General features: G+C 50.1%; 1 protein-coding gene and 1 long non-coding RNA gene across 2 annotated transcripts; both read right to left on the reverse strand.

Moving 5' to 3' along the window:
- Nucleotides 1-2,984: 2,984 nt before the first annotated feature.
- DNAJC7 (DnaJ heat shock protein family (Hsp40) member C7) lies at nt 2,985-18,385 on the reverse strand. The gene is made up of 14 exons (XM_031600630.2): nt 18,244-18,385; nt 10,090-10,178; nt 9,445-9,569; nt 9,255-9,368; nt 8,730-8,804; nt 7,371-7,489; nt 6,866-7,019; nt 6,463-6,627; nt 5,965-6,056; nt 5,223-5,296; nt 4,697-4,843; nt 4,318-4,470; nt 3,757-3,819; nt 2,985-3,262 (listed from the first exon to the last, which is right to left on the reverse strand). The coding sequence occupies exons 1-14, from the start codon at nt 18,324-18,326 to the stop codon at nt 3,225-3,227; spliced, it is 1,491 nt and encodes a 496-aa protein (XP_031456490.1). The 5' UTR covers nt 18,327-18,385; the 3' UTR covers nt 2,985-3,224.
- Nucleotides 10,185-17,921, reverse strand: LOC149914994 (uncharacterized). The gene is made up of 3 exons (XR_016460046.1): nt 17,211-17,921; nt 13,856-16,205; nt 10,185-12,781 (listed from the first exon to the last, which is right to left on the reverse strand). It is a non-coding gene; the product is annotated as an uncharacterized LOC149914994 (long non-coding RNA).
- Nucleotides 18,386-18,427: the final 42 nt, after the last annotated feature.

Raw genomic sequence — 18,427 nt, forward strand, 5'->3', positions numbered from 1 at the left:
AGGGGCAGCGGAGCGCATCGTGTCTGTGCTGACACAGAAACGCTCCTGGGAAGCAGCTTCCATAGGGAATGCTCTGGGTTACAGCTCTGGGAGCAGGGAGGTCCCTCACACGGCTGGGCACAGCACTGCTGCCATGGAACACACAGACCTCAGCACTACTGGAGGAACTCAAGTAGGGGCCATCCACAGCCGTCCTTTTCCCTACGGGAAGGGGAGGGTACAAGGCACACGTTTAAAGCCCATCCACTTGAAGACAAGTGAACATCTTCAGCTATTAAACCGAGGAAGTGAATTGGAAGGACTGGCAAAGCCCTGCACAGACCAAACACTTTTGGCCATTCCAGAGCTTGCACAGCACCCAGTGAGCGCAGCCCCCAACGTGAGGCCAGGGCTCTACTGCTGGCAATGAGCAGAGCATGGCCACTGCTGCTCTGTATCCCGGATACAGAAAAGCTCCAGGGGACTCGCAATATTGCACAGCTATTTCACACTGCTGTCCCCAAACTGTTTCCACCCACCCAGTTTGCACTAACGCAAGTATTTACAAAACAGTCAGAAGCCATCAGCACATGAGATCCAGCTTTACAGCAACACTTCCAAGTACACAAACAAAACCATGTACTTTCCTAGGTAGCATGGATAGCAGACAATTGGAAAAGCCTGTCAAAAGGGGCAGCCAGAAGCAGCGGGACGGTTTTTCTAAAGCCAACTTCAGGTCCAGGGTCAGCATCCCGAAGGGACGCGCAGTGCTGAAACTGCATCAGATACGGAAAGCAAATCACACAAAGAAAAAAAATAAATAATCACAGCAGACCTGATGGCCTAGAGGTCAGCTCAGTGCACATGCAAGCAACTCCCAAACACCAACACAAAGATCTGGAGATCACTCCGTGGCACCACACCTGCAGCACTCCGACACGGGGTGATGGTGAACCCCAGGGGGCTGCAGGAGGGACAGAGCCCTTCTTCAGCTCCATCCACACAGCAGCACTCCTCAGAGAGGTGTTGGCACTCACCACAGGAATATTTAACTATTTTAAATCATGCATTCATGTACAGTTTCATAAACATCTGCTGCATACATTCCTTCTCTCAGAGAGAAAGCCGTTCCATTTCTGCGCTCTGAGGAACGGCCTCATCCCCAGCTGCGAGAGGAGGACACAGCAGGGAGGCAGAAATACCAACAACCACAACAATGCAGTGATGAATGCAGCGCACATCTCTGCGTGGTGACAGAGGGCCAAGAGAGGTCCGAGCTGTACAGTAATTACTGACACACAGGACAACGCATCACGAAGCCGGAACGCCACACTGAAATAAGTCCTGCAAGCTGTGACTGAGCAGAGCCACGGAGCTGGGAGGTCTCAGTGTGCACAGGCAGCGTTTGGGTTCCCCAGGCATCCATCTGAAAATCTCCAGGACCTCATTTTGCTCTCAGTGCAATCCGGGTCAATCCATCACATCACACCGACAAAGGAAATTCAATAAACGCTGCGGTCTGTTTTTAGGAATATTACTTCACATTGGCTCATTTTAAAAGCTGACTTCGGAGCGGTTATAAAACACTGCCTTTATTCTGCAGTAGTCAAATTTAAGCCCTTAAATCTTCCCTCTATGAGAGCAGATTGTCAAAAGTTCTGACCAAACCCAACGCACGGCGCTCAGCAGCAGCACCAGCTGCTGAAGTTCAGGCGCAGCCCGGCAGCCCTGCAGCTCAGGACATGCACAGCCTCAGCAGGAAGGAAGACAAAAGATGTCAGCATCTGAAGGATGTTCTGTGCAATTAACTGATTGCAATTTTTGCTCCTGCAGTAAAAGTCGAGGCAGATATTATACAAAAGTGTCAGGTTTCCCTAGGAAAAGAGCTTGCATGGCATGAACATCTGTTTTCCCACCCACACAAACCTCAGCTCTGCACTGCACAGCACCAGCTCACAGACTGCACACAGCACTGCTGAGCCCACTGCAAAGCACAGCACTGCCCTGCGGCTCCACGAGGCCCCCAGCAAAGCACCTGCTGGAAAAGATCCTCTGCTTTCCAGGAAAAGGGGAAGGACTGTGGAAGCAGAGCCCTTCCCCAGCAGATCTCACTGCAGCTATGCTGAACAACAGAGCAGCACCACCGAAACAAAACCACGTTCAACTCGAGCTGCTGCAGCTGCACGCAGCTCCAGGCTGCCAGCTCTGCACTGCAGCGCCCATCCGAGACCTCTGCACACACTGTGCAAGAGAAGCAAGGGACAGACTGCCAGCTCAGGGTGGGACTTTGCATTTTCTTGCTTCTTTGGACTATTTACGTTACTATTTGAGAGCCACTCGACTGCTTTATCGTATGGGTGAGTCCTTGTAAACACGATGAGATCACACCGCTGCACACGCACAGGAACCACTTCAGTAATAACCTGAATATTACTTTGCATTTCTTCAAGGCTAAGAAGAGTTCATCCACACTACGGATCAGTAACACAAAGTCTAACATGACGATTTCAAACCCAACAGAATCAAGTTCACAGCACAGGTATGAAGTGTTCAAGTGGATTAATTAAAAAGAAAAAACACACGGTGAAAAAATTCAAGCCCAGAGCAAATCCCACATTCTCTTCAAGAGGACAAATCCAGGAGCAGAACATGAAGCCCTCAGCTTTAGCTGCACCACAGGGAGCTCCCACATCAGCTGCTCTTTTAAATCCATTTCTCTCTGACACACAACTGCTCAGCTCACGCGTTACTGATTGAGTCCAAGTGCACCATTCTGGGAAACCATGGCAAAGAAAGGAGACAAAGACAGCTGGCAGGTGAGATGCAATCGCGTGAGATCTGAGGGAATGTTGGCAACATTTTCAGAGAGTTAAGATAATGGAGAAGCTCCTGCAAAGCTGAGAGATGCTGCCATGCTGTGCAGCCAGAACAGAACATGGCAGAATTCCAGGAGGACTCCGGGAAATCCTCTCTGCTGAGGAGCAGTCTGAAAGCATGGGCCAGCATGGAGGGACCAACAGATTCAAAGCTTTATTATTTTCTTTTTTAATAAAGTTAACAGTAAAACAAAATCCACAAGCCTTCCCTTCCCCGAGCTGGTTTCCTCTTCACACACAAACGCACACAAACTGAGGTCTCCAACCGAGAGAAATGAAACTGCTCTAAGTACAATGAGACATGATGGAGGAAGGAGTCTAAGTATGTCCGTATTCAAGGCTAAAAGCAGCAGAGCAGGTGTGTGTGTTTTAGCCAAACTGGAAAAAGAAATTCCCAGGCCCAGAAGCTGAAAAAGAAAACGAAAGATGTTAGTTCAAAGACAGTGTGGTTAAATAGCAGTCTGCAACAGCTTGATACCAAGCCAGTAATTAAATAAAGCCACTTGGGCAAGTAGGAGAGATCTGTCCCACGCATTTCCAGCAACTGAATCCCAACAGATAAGAGTGGACCACTGACAACATGGGCAAGGGAGGCTCTGCAGGCAAGCTGACAAGGATGAAAGCAAATTGTACAAGAACCATGCAAGACTTCCCCAGATACACTTAACAAAACCGTTAATGGACACACAGCTCCTTATATGGCATACTAACATTAGGAAAGGAAAGTGCTGAGAGCTTGTGCAGTGCTGCATGAAGCCCGACCACACCTGGGGTTTGAAGGGACTTCAGTAGCAGCATGCTCTTCTCCACCAGCCCACAAAGCTGGGGAACCTCTGCTGCTGGGTGAAGCGATCTGTGCACTTACCACTTCCAAAGCCAGCAGCAGGACACCTCCACCTACCTTCAAAACTGAAGCCTCCCGGCCCACCAAAGAAGGCCTTAAATATATTATTTGCATCGAAGTCTATAGGGAAGAAAAGGAAGTTGTAAGATGAAGTGAAACAGACAGTTACAATTTTCAGTTTAGAAACTGCCTCTTAATTGAGAGCCCATAAAGCATTTCACAAAAAGCGATGGACAAACAGCTTGCTTTGTCCACTGAAACAGAGCAGCACAGAACACTGAGATACTGTGCTGCAGTGCAACACGGGACACATCAGTGGCAGAAAACAGGTAAAAGCAACATCTATCAGAGCTTAACTCACAGAAGCAAGCTAAGGAGTTTGGATAAGCCACATTTTGGGACCCACAGAATTTGTGTGATGTATTTATATATCCTGTGAAAGACAGAAGCTTCCACGGAGTGGCACCTACTGTCCAACAGCTCAGTCAAGGACAACACGCACCATACAACCCTGATTATCTGCAGCTTTCAAAAGTACCCACCATTCAAATACTCCCACAGACCAAAGTTAACTTATAGGGTTATTACAAAAGGTAGGATACCATAAGAACTACTTACCTCCCATGTTCAACCCATCTTCTTCTAGATCCTGTCCACTGTCATAGCGAGCCTTCTTCTTGGGATCTGACAAGATGGTAAAGGCTTCACCAACCTCCTTAAACTTCTTCTCCTCTTCCTTCTGTACTTCTGCACTCGCCCCACTGTGTCGGTCTAACAATATGAAACCAAGCAGGAAAGAAACTTTATCTTTCTATTGTGAATGAAAAGCTGTAGGCACCCCCAGCTGCTGCAGAAGGCATTTTAGGTGTCCTGCAGTCGCATCTGTCCATGCATTCCCTCTCCCATTTATTCCCAGCTCTGAGTGATGGTTGCGGGTGGCCATGCATGGGGCAGGAGAACCAAAGCAGCAAGACCTGCTCTGAAAACATCTGGATACCTGGATGATGCATTAGTGCTCTTTTCCTGTAGGCCTTCTTGATCTCATCTTCAGAGGCATTTTTGTCGACCCCAAGGATTTTGTAGTAGTCTTTCCGTTTGCTTTTTTTCAGTTCCATCTGTGCATTCTTTAGAAGTTGTTTGTGTTCTGCAAGGATGTGCCAAAGGAAAGCAGCCTTAGTGCATCACACACAACCCCCTGCTTTAACAGACTGACAGACCAAGTCTTGAGGTGACCCGAACTGCAGTAATTGAGTGCCACAAGTAGCCACAACCCTCTTGCATTTCCACTCAGGCAGCTAATTGAAGTCTAACAGTACACTGAAGGCTTTTCCCAAGTGTAGGTGAACATCTCAATGCTATTGAACCAGTATTTGTCAGACAGGGAACCACAACAACTAAAGCTACTCCATTTCATTTCAGGCTACTAAAAAAGCAAGATGACTATTAAGAATGATAACCATACTCAGCAACAAAAACATCTGCCTTACTTAGAGGAAACACACACAGAACACAGACACATTTACCTTTTGTTTTTTCTGTCTGATAAACTTTTTCATAGTCTCTTACAGCATCTTCATATTGCTCTGTGTCCATGTAACTGTGGGAACAATGATTGCCAAGGTGTACTTCACAGAAAGCATCAAAAAAGGGGCTCAGTCACAAGCTCTCTGGGTAGATGTGAATTACGGGAAATACATGCATTGGGCTGCAGAAAGAACACTCATTAGAGGAACCTGCAAATAGTAACAGCTGCTGGAGGCTGTGGGAAACCTGGCACAGGAACTTCTCTGGGCTCCAAGCTGAGGCTGCCATCTCACTTGGTAACACACGTTCTGCTTTAAAGGCCTTATAATTATCTATCCAACAGCAGGAATTAGTAGCAGCCAGCAACATTTCGAGGAAGCTGGTGCAGAGCTGCACACTGACCTGATCAGGAGTGACAACTTTGGCACCTCAGAGAGGATGCTCCTGCCTGCTGGCGTTTCAGCCCCACTCACATACTGACAACTTACTGTGATTCAGAAATCTCTAGAACTAGCCTTGCTTAAACACAACAGACAGGCAGCCCCAGACACGTGCAGGCAGGACAGACCACATGCTTTCCCATCTCCCCAGCACCATACAAAAGAGGTTTGTATGGACCTCTGAAGACATCACCTTTTATTCATTTAAGCTTCAGATTTGTTGCCCTGTCACCCATTGCTGTGGGGAGGAGGTTCCCATCTACAAACCTGCCCAGCACATCCAAGACAAACACCTACTTACCACTGTGCTCTCCTCAAGTATGCTTTAATATACGTCTCATCCAGTTTTACTGCATTTGTGCAGTCATCTATTGCTTCTTCAAGTTTCCTAAGCTACAATGTCAGACAGAAGTGAATCCCAATCAGAGAAAAACAAAACTGCTAAATAGGGTTAGGATTTTAAGCAAATGAAAGCACAATCTTCTCATTACAACGAAGGAAACAAATAAGGATGCCTTTACACTGATTAAGATAAGGCCACACTACATTCCTTCTCCCCCTCCCACTCTAGGCAGCCCAAGCATTTGAGTTTTGTTTCTTTAGGAGTCAATTTTTTTAGCTGCTTGGAACAGATCCAATTATTGTGCAAGCACAATAACTGGAAATCTTGCTGACAGCACTGGATGGCTCCAGCTGCCCCAGAAGTGCATGCTTTGTAGAATAAGCATCTGCTACTTAACTACGTGCTGAGGAATATGACCTAAGATAAAAGATCACCTGCACGACGACCACTTCTTACCTTTGAATTAACTGTCCCCCGGTTGCAGTAGAGTTTGGCATTTGTTTTTATGTTATTAGGATCTATTCCTAGTGCTTCTGTGTACAGTTCATAAGCTAGTTTGTAGTTTCCTTCTTTAAATGCTTTATTCCCATCTTCCTTCTTTGCTTTAAGTGCTTTGGCATTCTGAAAGACAACACACTCTAGATAAGGACACCAGGTGAGTGGTTCAGAGGTACCAACAACTTATTTTACTGGGTAGGGGTCCCCAACTATAACCATTCTAATTTGCTTTCAGACACCATTACAGGATACAGAAGTCACAGATTAAGGGGCAGAGAAAGGACTACTTCAGCAAAGTGTTCTGTTGAAAGAAGAAAACCCTGGCAGTTTTGTAGCCCCAGCCCCAATCCCCACAACTTACACGGCAGGCTAAACATGCTTTCTCGTGGTCAGGAGCCATTCTGAGTGCCTGGACAAAGAACTGCACTGCCTTCTCAATACAGTCTTCATAATAAAGGCAGAGACCACGGACATACAGAGCATCTGCATTTGTTGAGTCCATTCTTAAGATGTCACTGTGATAAACACACAGATTTGCAACAGTTACCCTACAGCACTTTTCCTTTCATCAACAAAAGCATTCTTCTTCTGCTGAGATATTTAGGTGATTCATCAGATCTGTGGTAGGGATATAAAAAAGTGCATGAGGTTGCTCAAGCAAGACTGATGGATATTAAATAAGCTTAAGAAGAGTTTCCCAGTGTGATTAATTGGAAGAAAGATGAATTCATGTAAACTTTTGTCATCATTTGCATTGAGGATTTTTTTTTTTTTTACATCCCCCATTGTTTTAGGCTCTGGAAACAGGCAGTATGCAGCACATACCACTAGTTGGTACACAATTTCAAGACCTTAAAGATGCTTACCTTGCTACAGACTGTGCTTCTGGGTAACGACCCAGCAGTGCTAAACATTCAGCCTTGAGGATTTTGAATCGGTGGCAAGCAGGAGCAAACTCCAGAGCACGATCCATGCAGAATACAACCTGATGTGGGAAAAGCAAACATCCAAAGGCTTAGTTTGAAACACTGCATCATTACCACACGTAATGTTTGCCTTTCAGCAGGAAGGGAAGTGTGCAGGTTCCCCTTCTCAGCTGAATCCACATTTCATTAAGAGCAGTTTTTGGTGGTGGTTTTCTTTTTTTTTTTTCTTTTTTTTTTTCTTTGCTCTATTCTAAGAAGGGCTTTATGTTCAAGGGTACGTGGGCCCTGCTGTTACCATGACATAGCACTGGGCAGAAAACTCAAGGAACACCTGTAGTTCAAGCCCATTAACTCCACTGAAATGGCAGGCCCCAAAGAAAAGGCCAAGGAAGACAATTCTGCTCCTGTTTCCTGTGTTACAAAGGAGTGTGGGAGGGACAGAAATTCAATAGACTGAGACAGTTTGGACTGGACAGAACACAAAAAAAGTACAGAGCAGGGACTGATCTTAGACTGGTCTGACTGCAGTGGGCAGGGTGATCTAATGGGTCTTTTTCCATCTCTGCCTCTCTGGTAGGGACATCTGCAGGAGAACAGGGTGATTGTTCCACCAAGTTTCATCTGCTTTCCCGGCCTGTGACATCACGATGGCCTGCTGTGGGAAGCACTGTGCTTCAGACTGAGAAGCCAAAGGCTTCTGGGTGAGAAAGGAGCAAGAACAGCACTGCAGAAACAAAGATCACATTTCATTCAGGTCTTCCTAGCGAAGTGAGACAGCAATAGTGAGGGGATAGATGCAAAAGCCCAGAACAAGCAACACAGGCAGGGTAATTTCTACACATGCAATCCAGACTGACCATGCATCCATTTGCTCCTTGTAACAAGGTGGTGCAAAGCTGGAATTCATGTTTGCAAAACACTGAGCTTAGCTTTAGAGCCAGTGGGCTGAATAGTGAATGTAACACATCAAATAGTCTCCTTTCTACAGACCTTACATGCATCTATGAAACAGTTTCATGAGAAGTGTTAAGTGCCTTTCAGATTTCATGCTGTCACTTCTTGTTGTATGGGGTCAGTAACAGCTGCATCCCATTGCAGTCCACAGCAAGAAACATTTGGGAACTGTAACAGAGAGTGCCCAGTGCAGATCTGCATTACTCCTTCACTGACCCTCACTGTGATACTGACAGGAAGAGCCCAGCTAGTAGGAGGCAGAGGGATGAGATGTGCATCTAACTGACCTGGCCAGGTAAGACAGTCTGCTCATGATGCTGCAGGAAGCAATCAAGTTCATCTTACCTTCCTGAAATCTCGTTTCTCAAAATCCGCTTCTGCTATTTTTTCATACTCCAGCACTGTACTGGCATTCTTTAGCTAAAGACAGGAGAACACAGTAAGTGTTTCTTACAGTCATAAGCAAAAACTGCTGCAGACCACAGAACAGATTAGGTCAATATTTTTGCCAGCATTAAAATCAGTTGAAGTCAAGTGACCTCACTGGTACCCCAGGAAAACATACACTTGTGAATGATATACCAAAGAAGTTGCAGCTTTCTACATGCTGCATCATTCATTTCCATGCTTCCTTACCATCACTCTCCCCTGGAGTGCTGGTGAAAGACCAGCTTAGCCTCCATGCTTTCCTGCCAAGAAGACAATCACACGCAAATAACTGTGCCACTAATTGGTCTACTGAGAAACAGATAAGGAGATCTCAGCACCACCTCATTTCTTTTCATTCTATCAAGGCACACAGACATTGCTAACCAGTTCAATCCATTCCTTTCGACAGCCCCATCTGCAGGGAGCATTTCAGTTTCTTACCTCTTGCTGTGCCTGAGTGTTCTTATGATCCAGTTCTAAAACTCGTTGAAAGCAGCGGCTGGCAGCCATGGCATTCCCAAGGGAGAGATGGCACTTCCCTTCCCGTAGATGGCCCTGAGAAGACCATTAAAAGGCAGCTGCAGGAGCAGACAAGTATTCAGACATAAGAAATAAGATGATTTCCACATACCCTTACGAAGCTGTCATCCAATCTGACAGACTGCTGAGCATCTCCCAGTGCTTCTCGGAATCTTCCCAGCATCATGAGGGTGGCAGCTCTGTTACCATAATAGCTGGCATTGTTGGGACAGGTATCTGGGGGAAATGGAAGAGCACTTGCTGTTAGTGTAATGTAAGCAGCTATACAACTTGTAGAACATACTCAAAAGACGTTGTGGGATTCAGAAGAACCACATTCCTTCCCAATTTATAACGTCACCCAAACGGCTTACAAAGATGCACGATGGTTCTGAATAGAAGCCATAAAACCAGTGCTTCTCACACTACACACAGGCTTTAAGTCACACAGAAGAGAAGTCTGCACCATTTAGCCTGACAGCACTGTTGACCCTGCATTAGATGGAAAACTGAATTGGTTTCTTGCTAAAAATATCTTGGATGGAAGAGAAATAAAAAACTGCTGCAAATCACCCACGTTAGCACTGACTTGCATAATCAATCCAGGGAAATTTTGCAAAGTAATTAATCCAACAGAAAGTTTTCATTCAGTCTGTGCTGTTAGAAACCCTGCTGGTATATCTTAAAATCAATAACTGGTTTTGATTTTTAGCCATTGTATTCAGCAGAGATTATCCTCATCACCAACCACTCTCACCTATGGCTTTTGTGTAATAGTTGTACGCTTCGTTGTAATCCTTCTTGGCGTAGTATGCGTTCCCTTGTTCCTTGAAAGACTCTGCTTCTCTGAAGGAAGAGAAACAAGGAGGAGCATCAGCACACATTCTGACCACAACCAAGTCTGTGATCCCCGAGCAGTCTCAGCATTGCCTGCAGTGTTACAAACACCCACAGCTGATTGCTGCAGGACTGACCCTGCTTATTGCTCATGAGGAAAGAGCACAGTGTTGGTCTGGCTCTCAGCTCAGCACCCGAAGAGGGCCACCAACATGGAAATGGCCATCTTGGCTGACCAGCACAGAGCACAGCAGTGAACACACCTGTGAGCAGCGTTCTGTCTCAGACACAGCTGCCTCTGGAGCCGAGCACCTCCAGTGTACACAGCTACCCAACAGCCTGCTCCATCAGTGCTGCACAGCCTCAGCACCAAAGAATTCAAGAAACTGAGTGCTGACTTTCAGAAGCAGTCCCACATATCTGAGAAATGGGGCCAAGAACAAGTTCTGTGCTCACAAGAACTAAATCAAGGAGGAATACGGGTGCTTCTCCTTGAGGCTTGCGTGGCACTGCCTTGGCAACAGGTCCAGAAATAGTCCTCACACTCAAGAGCGAGCATTTGCAGAGACAATTTAGGACATTAAAAACATACAACATATGGTTTAAAGCTGCATCCTTTAAACTCTTGAAAGCAAAGTTTCCCCTAATGGAAATTAAACCCTTCCCCACCTCCTCTTGTCTACCTTCATCATTTTATATAAGCAGCCCAAGAGGGAACTTGCACCACAGTGCTGTGAAGTTGAATTCAGTTTTGATGAATTCGGCGATATCGCTCACTTGCATCTCCTCAGCCAACTCCAAAGCAGCACTGCCCTCACTAAGACACAGCATTAATACCTGCATCACACTTCTGAGCCTGCAGATACTGCCTGCCCACTGCCCAAAGCACGTGTACAACCAGAACTTCTGAACTAAGGCTAATGGACTCCATCCTCAGCATCCCTCCCAGGACACAACCAGCACATCCCCGGGCTCCAACAGCTAGGGTTCTTCTACCAGAGCAGCCCAGCCCCAGAGATCACCTGCACAGGGGAAACAAATACATCACGGGAAGAGCAGTTGAAGTTGACCATCACAGATCACCTCGCTCCTCACTGACTGCCAGCTGCTCTGAATGAAGCCTTTGCTCTGATGGAGCAGAGGCTAAGGAGGCTGAAGTAGCTGTGTGAGAGCCCTGCCAGGGCACAGCTCCACTTGCAGGCACAGACACAGGTTGCTTCCAGGCTGGGCTGGAATGCCAAGCTTCAGCTTGCGTTTTCTTGCAAGAAGGGCCCAGAAGCAAAGGTGCCTTCACATCACTTACTGCAGCAAAGCTATTTACAGGAAATCCAGCAGACACAACCAAACCAGAGCAGAGAAACGTGAGGACAGAGAGTCGCATGGTTTTTACACCCAGCTTCCCCATACAAATTCAGAACAACGCTGGCGCATCAATGGACCCCAAGGCTGAGCAGCTTTTGTTCTGCACAAGGTTATCAATACTGGCACTGCACTGGTACAAAGCTGCCAGCCTGCACCCCTCCCAAGGACAGACCCACACCAGGGCCTGAGCAGCTCCCCAGCCTACCAGGGAGAGAACAAAGGGAAATGTGTTGAAACCAGTTAACATGTTTGTAACCTCATTCCGGCCTGCCATTGGCCATTCCCACACAACTGCCTCATGCAAAGGGTTGTTTGCACAGAAGAGCCACAGTTGTGCCAGCTGGCAGGACAATAGACACAGGGTGCTGCTGCTCCAGGGCCTCCGGGGCCGCAGTGAGAAATGGAAGCGCACAGCACATACTTGAAGTTCTGCTGTCAGCTGCACTCAGTGGAGCAGACGCAGCCCTACTGCAGCTCTGCAGAAGTCAAGCAGTGGAAGTGGAACTCTGTGCGTTGGCACACTGACACGCAGCAGGACGAGCCAGCAGGAGGGTGGAGGAGCAGCGGGGGGCTCAGCGTGGGGTTCAGCAGCACCCAATGCCCACCCCGTGCACCATGAACTTGTCCAGCCGAGGCAGGTGCTGGCCCTGCTCCCATGGCTGCAGCAGGAAGGTGCTCACTCAGCAGCCCTGCTCTCCCAGAAGCTGACATGTGCTCGGTGCTGCTGCCAGCACAGCTCTGGGCTCCTCTGCCACGAGGGCTGGCAGCAGTTCTGTGCTTGCTGGGTGGATTTGTGTTGCTGGTGGTGGGACCCAGGCTTTGTAGGACTACAAATGGGCCCCAGCACGGCCTTTTCTGTTACAAATCACATGTTCATAAGGCAGTGGAAGAGAACAGTTTGCAATTTGGCACTACCTTGGCAGCAAGCAGCTTAAACAGAACTGTATCCTAATTTCTGTAACAACAAATGGAGAAGAAAATCACAGATCTCGTGTAAGCTTCAGAAGCTCTTTGTTGTACAGCCTGAAGAAAGGATGAATGGCACTAATGGAGAACTCACCCTGAGCTGCTCCAGCAGCACACAGCCACCCCGTATCCCTCAGCAGCATCACCTGCCATCGTCACACTGCCCTCAGACACAGCAACAGGTCTGGCTGCTGGAGCTCCGTTGGCCAACGCTACTGGGAAGTGCTGGGGAGCGGAAGGAGGAACGCAGATGCATGGCAAAGCAACCTCCACAAAGCACAGAACTGTGAGATGTGAGAGCAAAGGTGTGAACACAGGAATTACTCATCTCTACTCTTTTCTTGGTCTGTTTCCCTTGTAAGCCTTTAGCATAACACACAGCCATACTCCAGCAGGTCACAGTGCCTCAGCTAATGGGGCAGAAAGGAGAAACACACATGGATTTCTATTGCCCACACTGCTTAAAGCCTAACGATGGAAAAAAGATCACGAAAGGAAACCCAAGATCTCCTCCAAAGCACAAAGGCAAAGCCAGCTGCTGGAAACGCAAGGCTTGTGGCCTCGGGTCCCAGACACAGAACAGAAGCATCTCTCCCCAGTTGTGCTCCATTGACACAGAAAGCACACTGAGCAAACAGCCCTTGTTTACCACGGTCTCTGGCTATAACAAGAAGAAATGCAGATCTCCTGATATCACTGGTAATTGTTTCAATCCAAACAGATGCTGCAGCCTGAATGAGATCATTCTGCATCTCGCACTGATGTAGGCTGCATTCCCCACTTGCTACTTTTGAAGCTGAAGAAGAATCATGCTTTGCTAAAAATATGATGCAGGCTGAATGGAGCGCTTTGTTCCCAGTGGGCAGAGCCTCCTCAGGGCCTCTGCAGCCGACACAGAAGACAGGGAAGAGTCACACCAGGATCTCGGGAAGAAGCTCATCTTTCATTGCGTGCAGCCAAGGCGCACGAGGAGGGGCTGTTTGCTGTAACTCTCCCTACCAGCTAGTCACCTTCTTTCCCCTTTCGTACCACTCGTCACAGCCTCTAATCCTTCCCCTGTCCTGCTGAAGACCCGCCACACGCAGGCAGCAGCCTCACACTCCTGATGCAGCAGCAGCACCCTCCTGCCGTCCCAAGGCTCCCTGCTCACCGTGCCCTGCTGACAGCTCAGCCCTGCTCTCTCTGCAGGCAGCAGAGCTGTGAGGCACAACCATCCCATCCCATAGCACAATCCCACGGCTGCTAACAGCTCCTGCCTCCTCCCCAGCACTGGCAGCCCCCACGAACCAATTGCAGGCTCCCCTCCTGCTGCAGCTTGCAGCAAGGAACACACAGATCTGCCTTCCAGCACAGCTCACCTTCCCAAGCCATCAGGACCTGAGCAGGGAGCAGCTCGCAGGTCTGGCAGTGCTGGCACAGCCCTGCTCCAATGCTGTGCACACAGGTAGGTGCCTGCAGAGCTGTGCTCTCAGAGCTCAGACACGCAGCACGTAGCAGCATTACGACTGCTCAGCTCAGGAACACCTCTCCTACTTCATCTCCTGCCTCCATTACAACACACTGACAAAAAAAAAAAAAAATACATGGGATTTAAGGGATGCTCTGAAATCCCAACCAGAAAACATGAGTACCTCGTGGTCACCAGGGCAGTCTGAAACCCCAAAATCTAAGGGAAATGGGAAGTTTAACTGGGCCAGCTGCCTACAAGGCGTCCAGAGCCTCACCAACCCATCAGCCCCATCTCCTTGGGGATGCCCAAACCCAAAGAGCACAGCTGGCTTCTCTGGGCAACTCTAGCAGAGACTTTTCCTTAATAGCACATGGTGCCTCCAGCCCACAGTTCCCCTGTTGGATTCCAGACGAGATTCTCAGCTGTCAGATGTTACTCAGCTGCTTGGGTAAAATAAGTTGGGTGATCTCAATACAGCTTACGTTGGGCAGATGTCTAGAGCTTAAAATTAGCTGCTGTGTTTCCCACTGGACATACTGCAGCCTTCCCTCCTTTCAGGGCTCAGAACTGAAGCCAGGCAATGAGCACACACTTCTTCCAGGCTGGGCTGTACTTTGTGACTGAGGAGCTCAAGCGAAGGGAACACATATCTATCCTACTCCGAATCTGACACGAAAGAAGAGTGCAGGTGCAATACCAGATCCGCAGGTACAAAACACAGAGTCACAGAAGACACACCACGACCACCCTCAGGAGATGTTCTCACACTGACCCTGTGGCAGCAGCGACCAAAAGGGAAGCAGAGCAGAACAGCACTCCATGCACACATTGCTCTGCACATCAGCACCCCCCACTGAGCAAGCAGTGAGTTTGCTCCCAGCTGCAATGCAGCAGTGAGAACGAAGACATTTACATGCAGAATGATTTAGAACCAGAGAAATCTCAAGCCTGTACACACAGACATGTGCTTGGATAGTCTCACCAACTGAAGGGCTGCCTTGGGACCCAAGTCTTTTGGGAGAGCAGTCAACAGAAAAATCACAGACATTTAGTCCACAGGGTGTACAGACAGATGCATACTGTCCTCTACATACAGCCCAGAGCACACCCAAGACCTGAGGACAAACTCAGCCACAGCAGAGAACAGGAGCACAGGAAGGAGCCAATGCCCCCTGCAGCACCCAGTGTAAACAGCCAGATGAGCCCTGAGCGTTAATTACGCAGTTATGTAATGCACCTTGCTAGCAGAGCTCACTATTAACCCACTGCATACCAACAGCACCACTGCTGATGGCAGGGCTGAGTCTCAGCATTTGAGAGAGCCCACAGAAGGCCCAGGATCACCTGGAGCACTGGCTTCCATGAAGGCCTGGATGCAGGAAACAGCCCACCTGCACAGAAAGACAACGACACTCACGTGAGTCACCTTAAAAAAGATGATCCTGAGTTCAAAACAGGCTTCAGTTCCAAGCACCGAACCCCTTTTTCATGTTGTACAGAAATTATCTCAGTCAGAGTATTCAAATGCTCTGCAAATGTATGGGAGATTAAACATCGACATGAGGAGCTTCTGCCATTCCTCATATTACCCTAAGATGACAATTACACAAAACAGGCTGGATCCACAGCCTGGGAAACTCCAGTGCCCAGTGAGGAACAGAGCAGGAATCCTGGAACAGCCCATACCCACAACCAGAGCCCTACAGCCAACCAACCCCAGGGCCTGGCAGCACTCCCTGCAGAGGCGGCCCAGGACGTTTATGATTACTGGAGCAGCCGACTGGGATGCAGCTAATTTCATGTAAAGCAGCAGCAGAAGGAGCCTTCTTGATCATCCACACCTGACAGCCTCCAAGCAACATCTGTCGGACTCATCATGACCCAAATTAAGGCCAGGTCTGGAACCTCCTCTTTGATTTCTGCACAATTTACTTTGCGTGGCAAATTTCACACTCATTGTTTTATTGAGGTTAACGACGATTTCCTGCAGAGGCATCAACACATCTGAATTCTGCGGCAGAAGCACCGTGAAAGCAGCACTCCGTCCAGATCATTTCACAATATTTTCCAAATGATTTGAGATACCTCCCAGAAGAGGCTGCCACATCCTCCAGCGCTGAAGAACACAGAGAAGGATCCAGCCCTGAGCAGCCACAGTGACAGAACACAGGGCTGCCAGGAGGACGACAAAGAAACGGCCCCCAGCAGCTCCTGGATCAGCCGGGCCAAGAGAGGGACGGATCCCAGGGGTCAGAAACCTTTACCATTTAGGAAAAAAAGGAAGTGACTTAGGGGGATGGATCTCTCCCTGCCTGCAGCGCAGCCCCCACCCAGCAGATAAAATTAATGCACTTACATCAACCCTCCTCCGTCAGGACCCTCACAATTCATGCTGCCACAGCCAATAATTATCCTATGACCACACTCTATTCCTGTCCCTTAAGCCACCGGTGAGCGAGCAGTTCGGCATGTTTACAGCTGTTCAGAAATCCTGAGCTCCACTATTACCACTTTTATTTTTATTAAGCCGCAGAGAACAGAATTGCACATTTAGTTTCTTTGCTCACGGGCTAACCCTTGTCTATCTGTGCTGCAACTCCTAAAGAGAGGTACAGAACTCAGGAGGCTCGGGGCTGACTTACAGCAGCAGTTTAGTACAGCTTTTCATTTATTTTCGCTGCTTTCTAACAGAATCTGGCCCAGTCGCATCATAAAGGCCACGTTAAATCAGGTTCCAGAGAACGCCTGTGCAATTAATGCCAAGTGCCTGCAGAGCCCTTGCGTGGTTCCTGATGTTTTACAAACATTAAGCACCTAATTAAGCCTCCAGCCATCCTCCCTAATTTGGTGACTATCACCCTAATTTGCATTAGATCATTGAGAGATAGAACTTGAGCAACCACTGTAAGCCCTGAGGGCCGCTCAGAGCAGAGATGCCATCCCCAGGACCCTGCCCTGTTCCTCTGGTGCACACAGAACATCACCTCCTGCTCCCGCACTTCCCTTTGAATTCCCAGCAACAGAACAGTGCGAAAGCACCATAAAAACCCAGGATTACACAGCAGTGCCCACGAGCTGCAGCACCGGCCTCATCACACCAGGAAGCGCCTGGTGACCCAGGCTGGCTCTGCTCCTCATGGTTGAACCCCTGAGAGCGGGACAGGGACCAAACCCCCACCCCAGGGCTGCTCCCTGCACCCAGCAAAACGCGGGAAGGAGGAAGGAAGGGTAATTAAAGTCAGAGCCTCCAGCACGGCTCTTACATTTGGGTATTTTTAACATTTCGGTTGTCATCTCTAACCAGCCCCAGGGAATGAATCACACCAGCAGGCTTCCCCAGCTCCACGGGCAGCGCTGCACACACAACACACAGTGCCTCCTCAGCAGCTCTTGGTTCCGCTCCTCAGTGACATCACCAGGAAGCTCTCCGTCCCAGCACCGCTCCCGGGCCATCATTCCGACAGCACATCGCAGCACGAAGCACCGCAGGCTCACTCTGAGAACCGCACTCCTCAGAGGGCGCTTTCGGTTTTGCTTTTCCCGATGCTTCCACCGACCAAAGAACAGCCGGGAGCGGCCGCCTCCCCTCCCGCAGCAGCGGCTCCTGGGAGGTGACGAACGTCCACATCCACGTCCACATCCACACCGCAGCGCGCAGCTGCCAGACGCTCCCCATCGCATCAGCACGCGGCGCAGCGCCGGCAGCACCGGGCCCTGCGGGAAGCGCTCGGCGCGGGGATCCCCGCAGCCCGGCGGGCCGAGGCAGGGCGCTCCAAAACACAGCGCGACCACAGCGCGCTACGGGAGTTACGTGGGGACGCTGTTTAACGGCCTCACCGCGACCCCCCCGCACCCAGCGCTGCCGCCCCGCGCGTCGGAACCCGCGGCGGGCGGGGAGGGCAGACGGAGCGCCGCGAGCCGGGCCCGAAGCCGCCCCTCCGCTTCTCCTCGTCCCCGGCGACGGGGCGCGGCGCTCCGGGCGCCACCCGGCCCCGGACGCCCGGCTCCGCTCCGCGGGGGGCAGCGGCCGCCGCTCCCTCGCAGGGGGGCGCGGAGCGAACGCGGCGCGGCGGACGCGCGGCCGGGGCGGGGCCGGCGGAGCCCGGCGCGGAGCCGCAGCCCCGCGGGGCCCAGCAGGGCCGGCCCGGCCGCAGCGCCCGCCGCCCACGGAGCGCGTCCCGCTGTGCCCGCGCGCCCCAACGCGGCGGGGCGCGGAGGACGGGGGCGAGCGGACGGCCCGGCCCGGAGAGGCCGCACCGAGGCCCCGCGGCCGCCGCTCCTCCCGCCCCGCGCTACCTGCGCGCCTCCTCCTCGCTCTCGGGCTCGCCGGGTCCCTCGGGCGCCGCCATGATCACATCGCACTCGGCTGCCGCCGCCATCTTACCGCCAGGCCGGGTGGGGGCGGGGCGGGGCGGGGCGCGCGGGCGCCGGAAGGGGCGGGGCTTCCCGGGACGGCGGCGCGGGCTGCCGGGAGCGGGGC

This window comes from Phasianus colchicus, chromosome 26 (genome assembly GCF_987193195.1).
Source record: "Phasianus colchicus chromosome 26, bPhaCol1.hap1.1, whole genome shotgun sequence".
Classification (NCBI taxonomy): domain Eukaryota; kingdom Metazoa; phylum Chordata; class Aves; order Galliformes; family Phasianidae; genus Phasianus; species Phasianus colchicus.

Excerpts from the sequence above, each read along its gene's own strand:
- DNAJC7 (XM_031600630.2), bottom strand. The coding sequence starts at position 18,326 with ATGGCGGCGGCAGCCGAGTGCGATGTGATCATGGCGGCGCCCGAGGGA. Across the intron at positions 9,369-9,444 it reads TGGATGACAGCTTCGTAAGG|GGCCATCTACGGGAAGGGAA; the intron begins GTATGTGGAAAT and ends TGGTCTTCTCAG. Across the intron at positions 6,057-6,462 it reads GGGGGACAGTTAATTCAAAG|CTTAGGAAACTTGAAGAAGC; the intron begins GTAAGAAGTGGT and ends CTGACATTGTAG.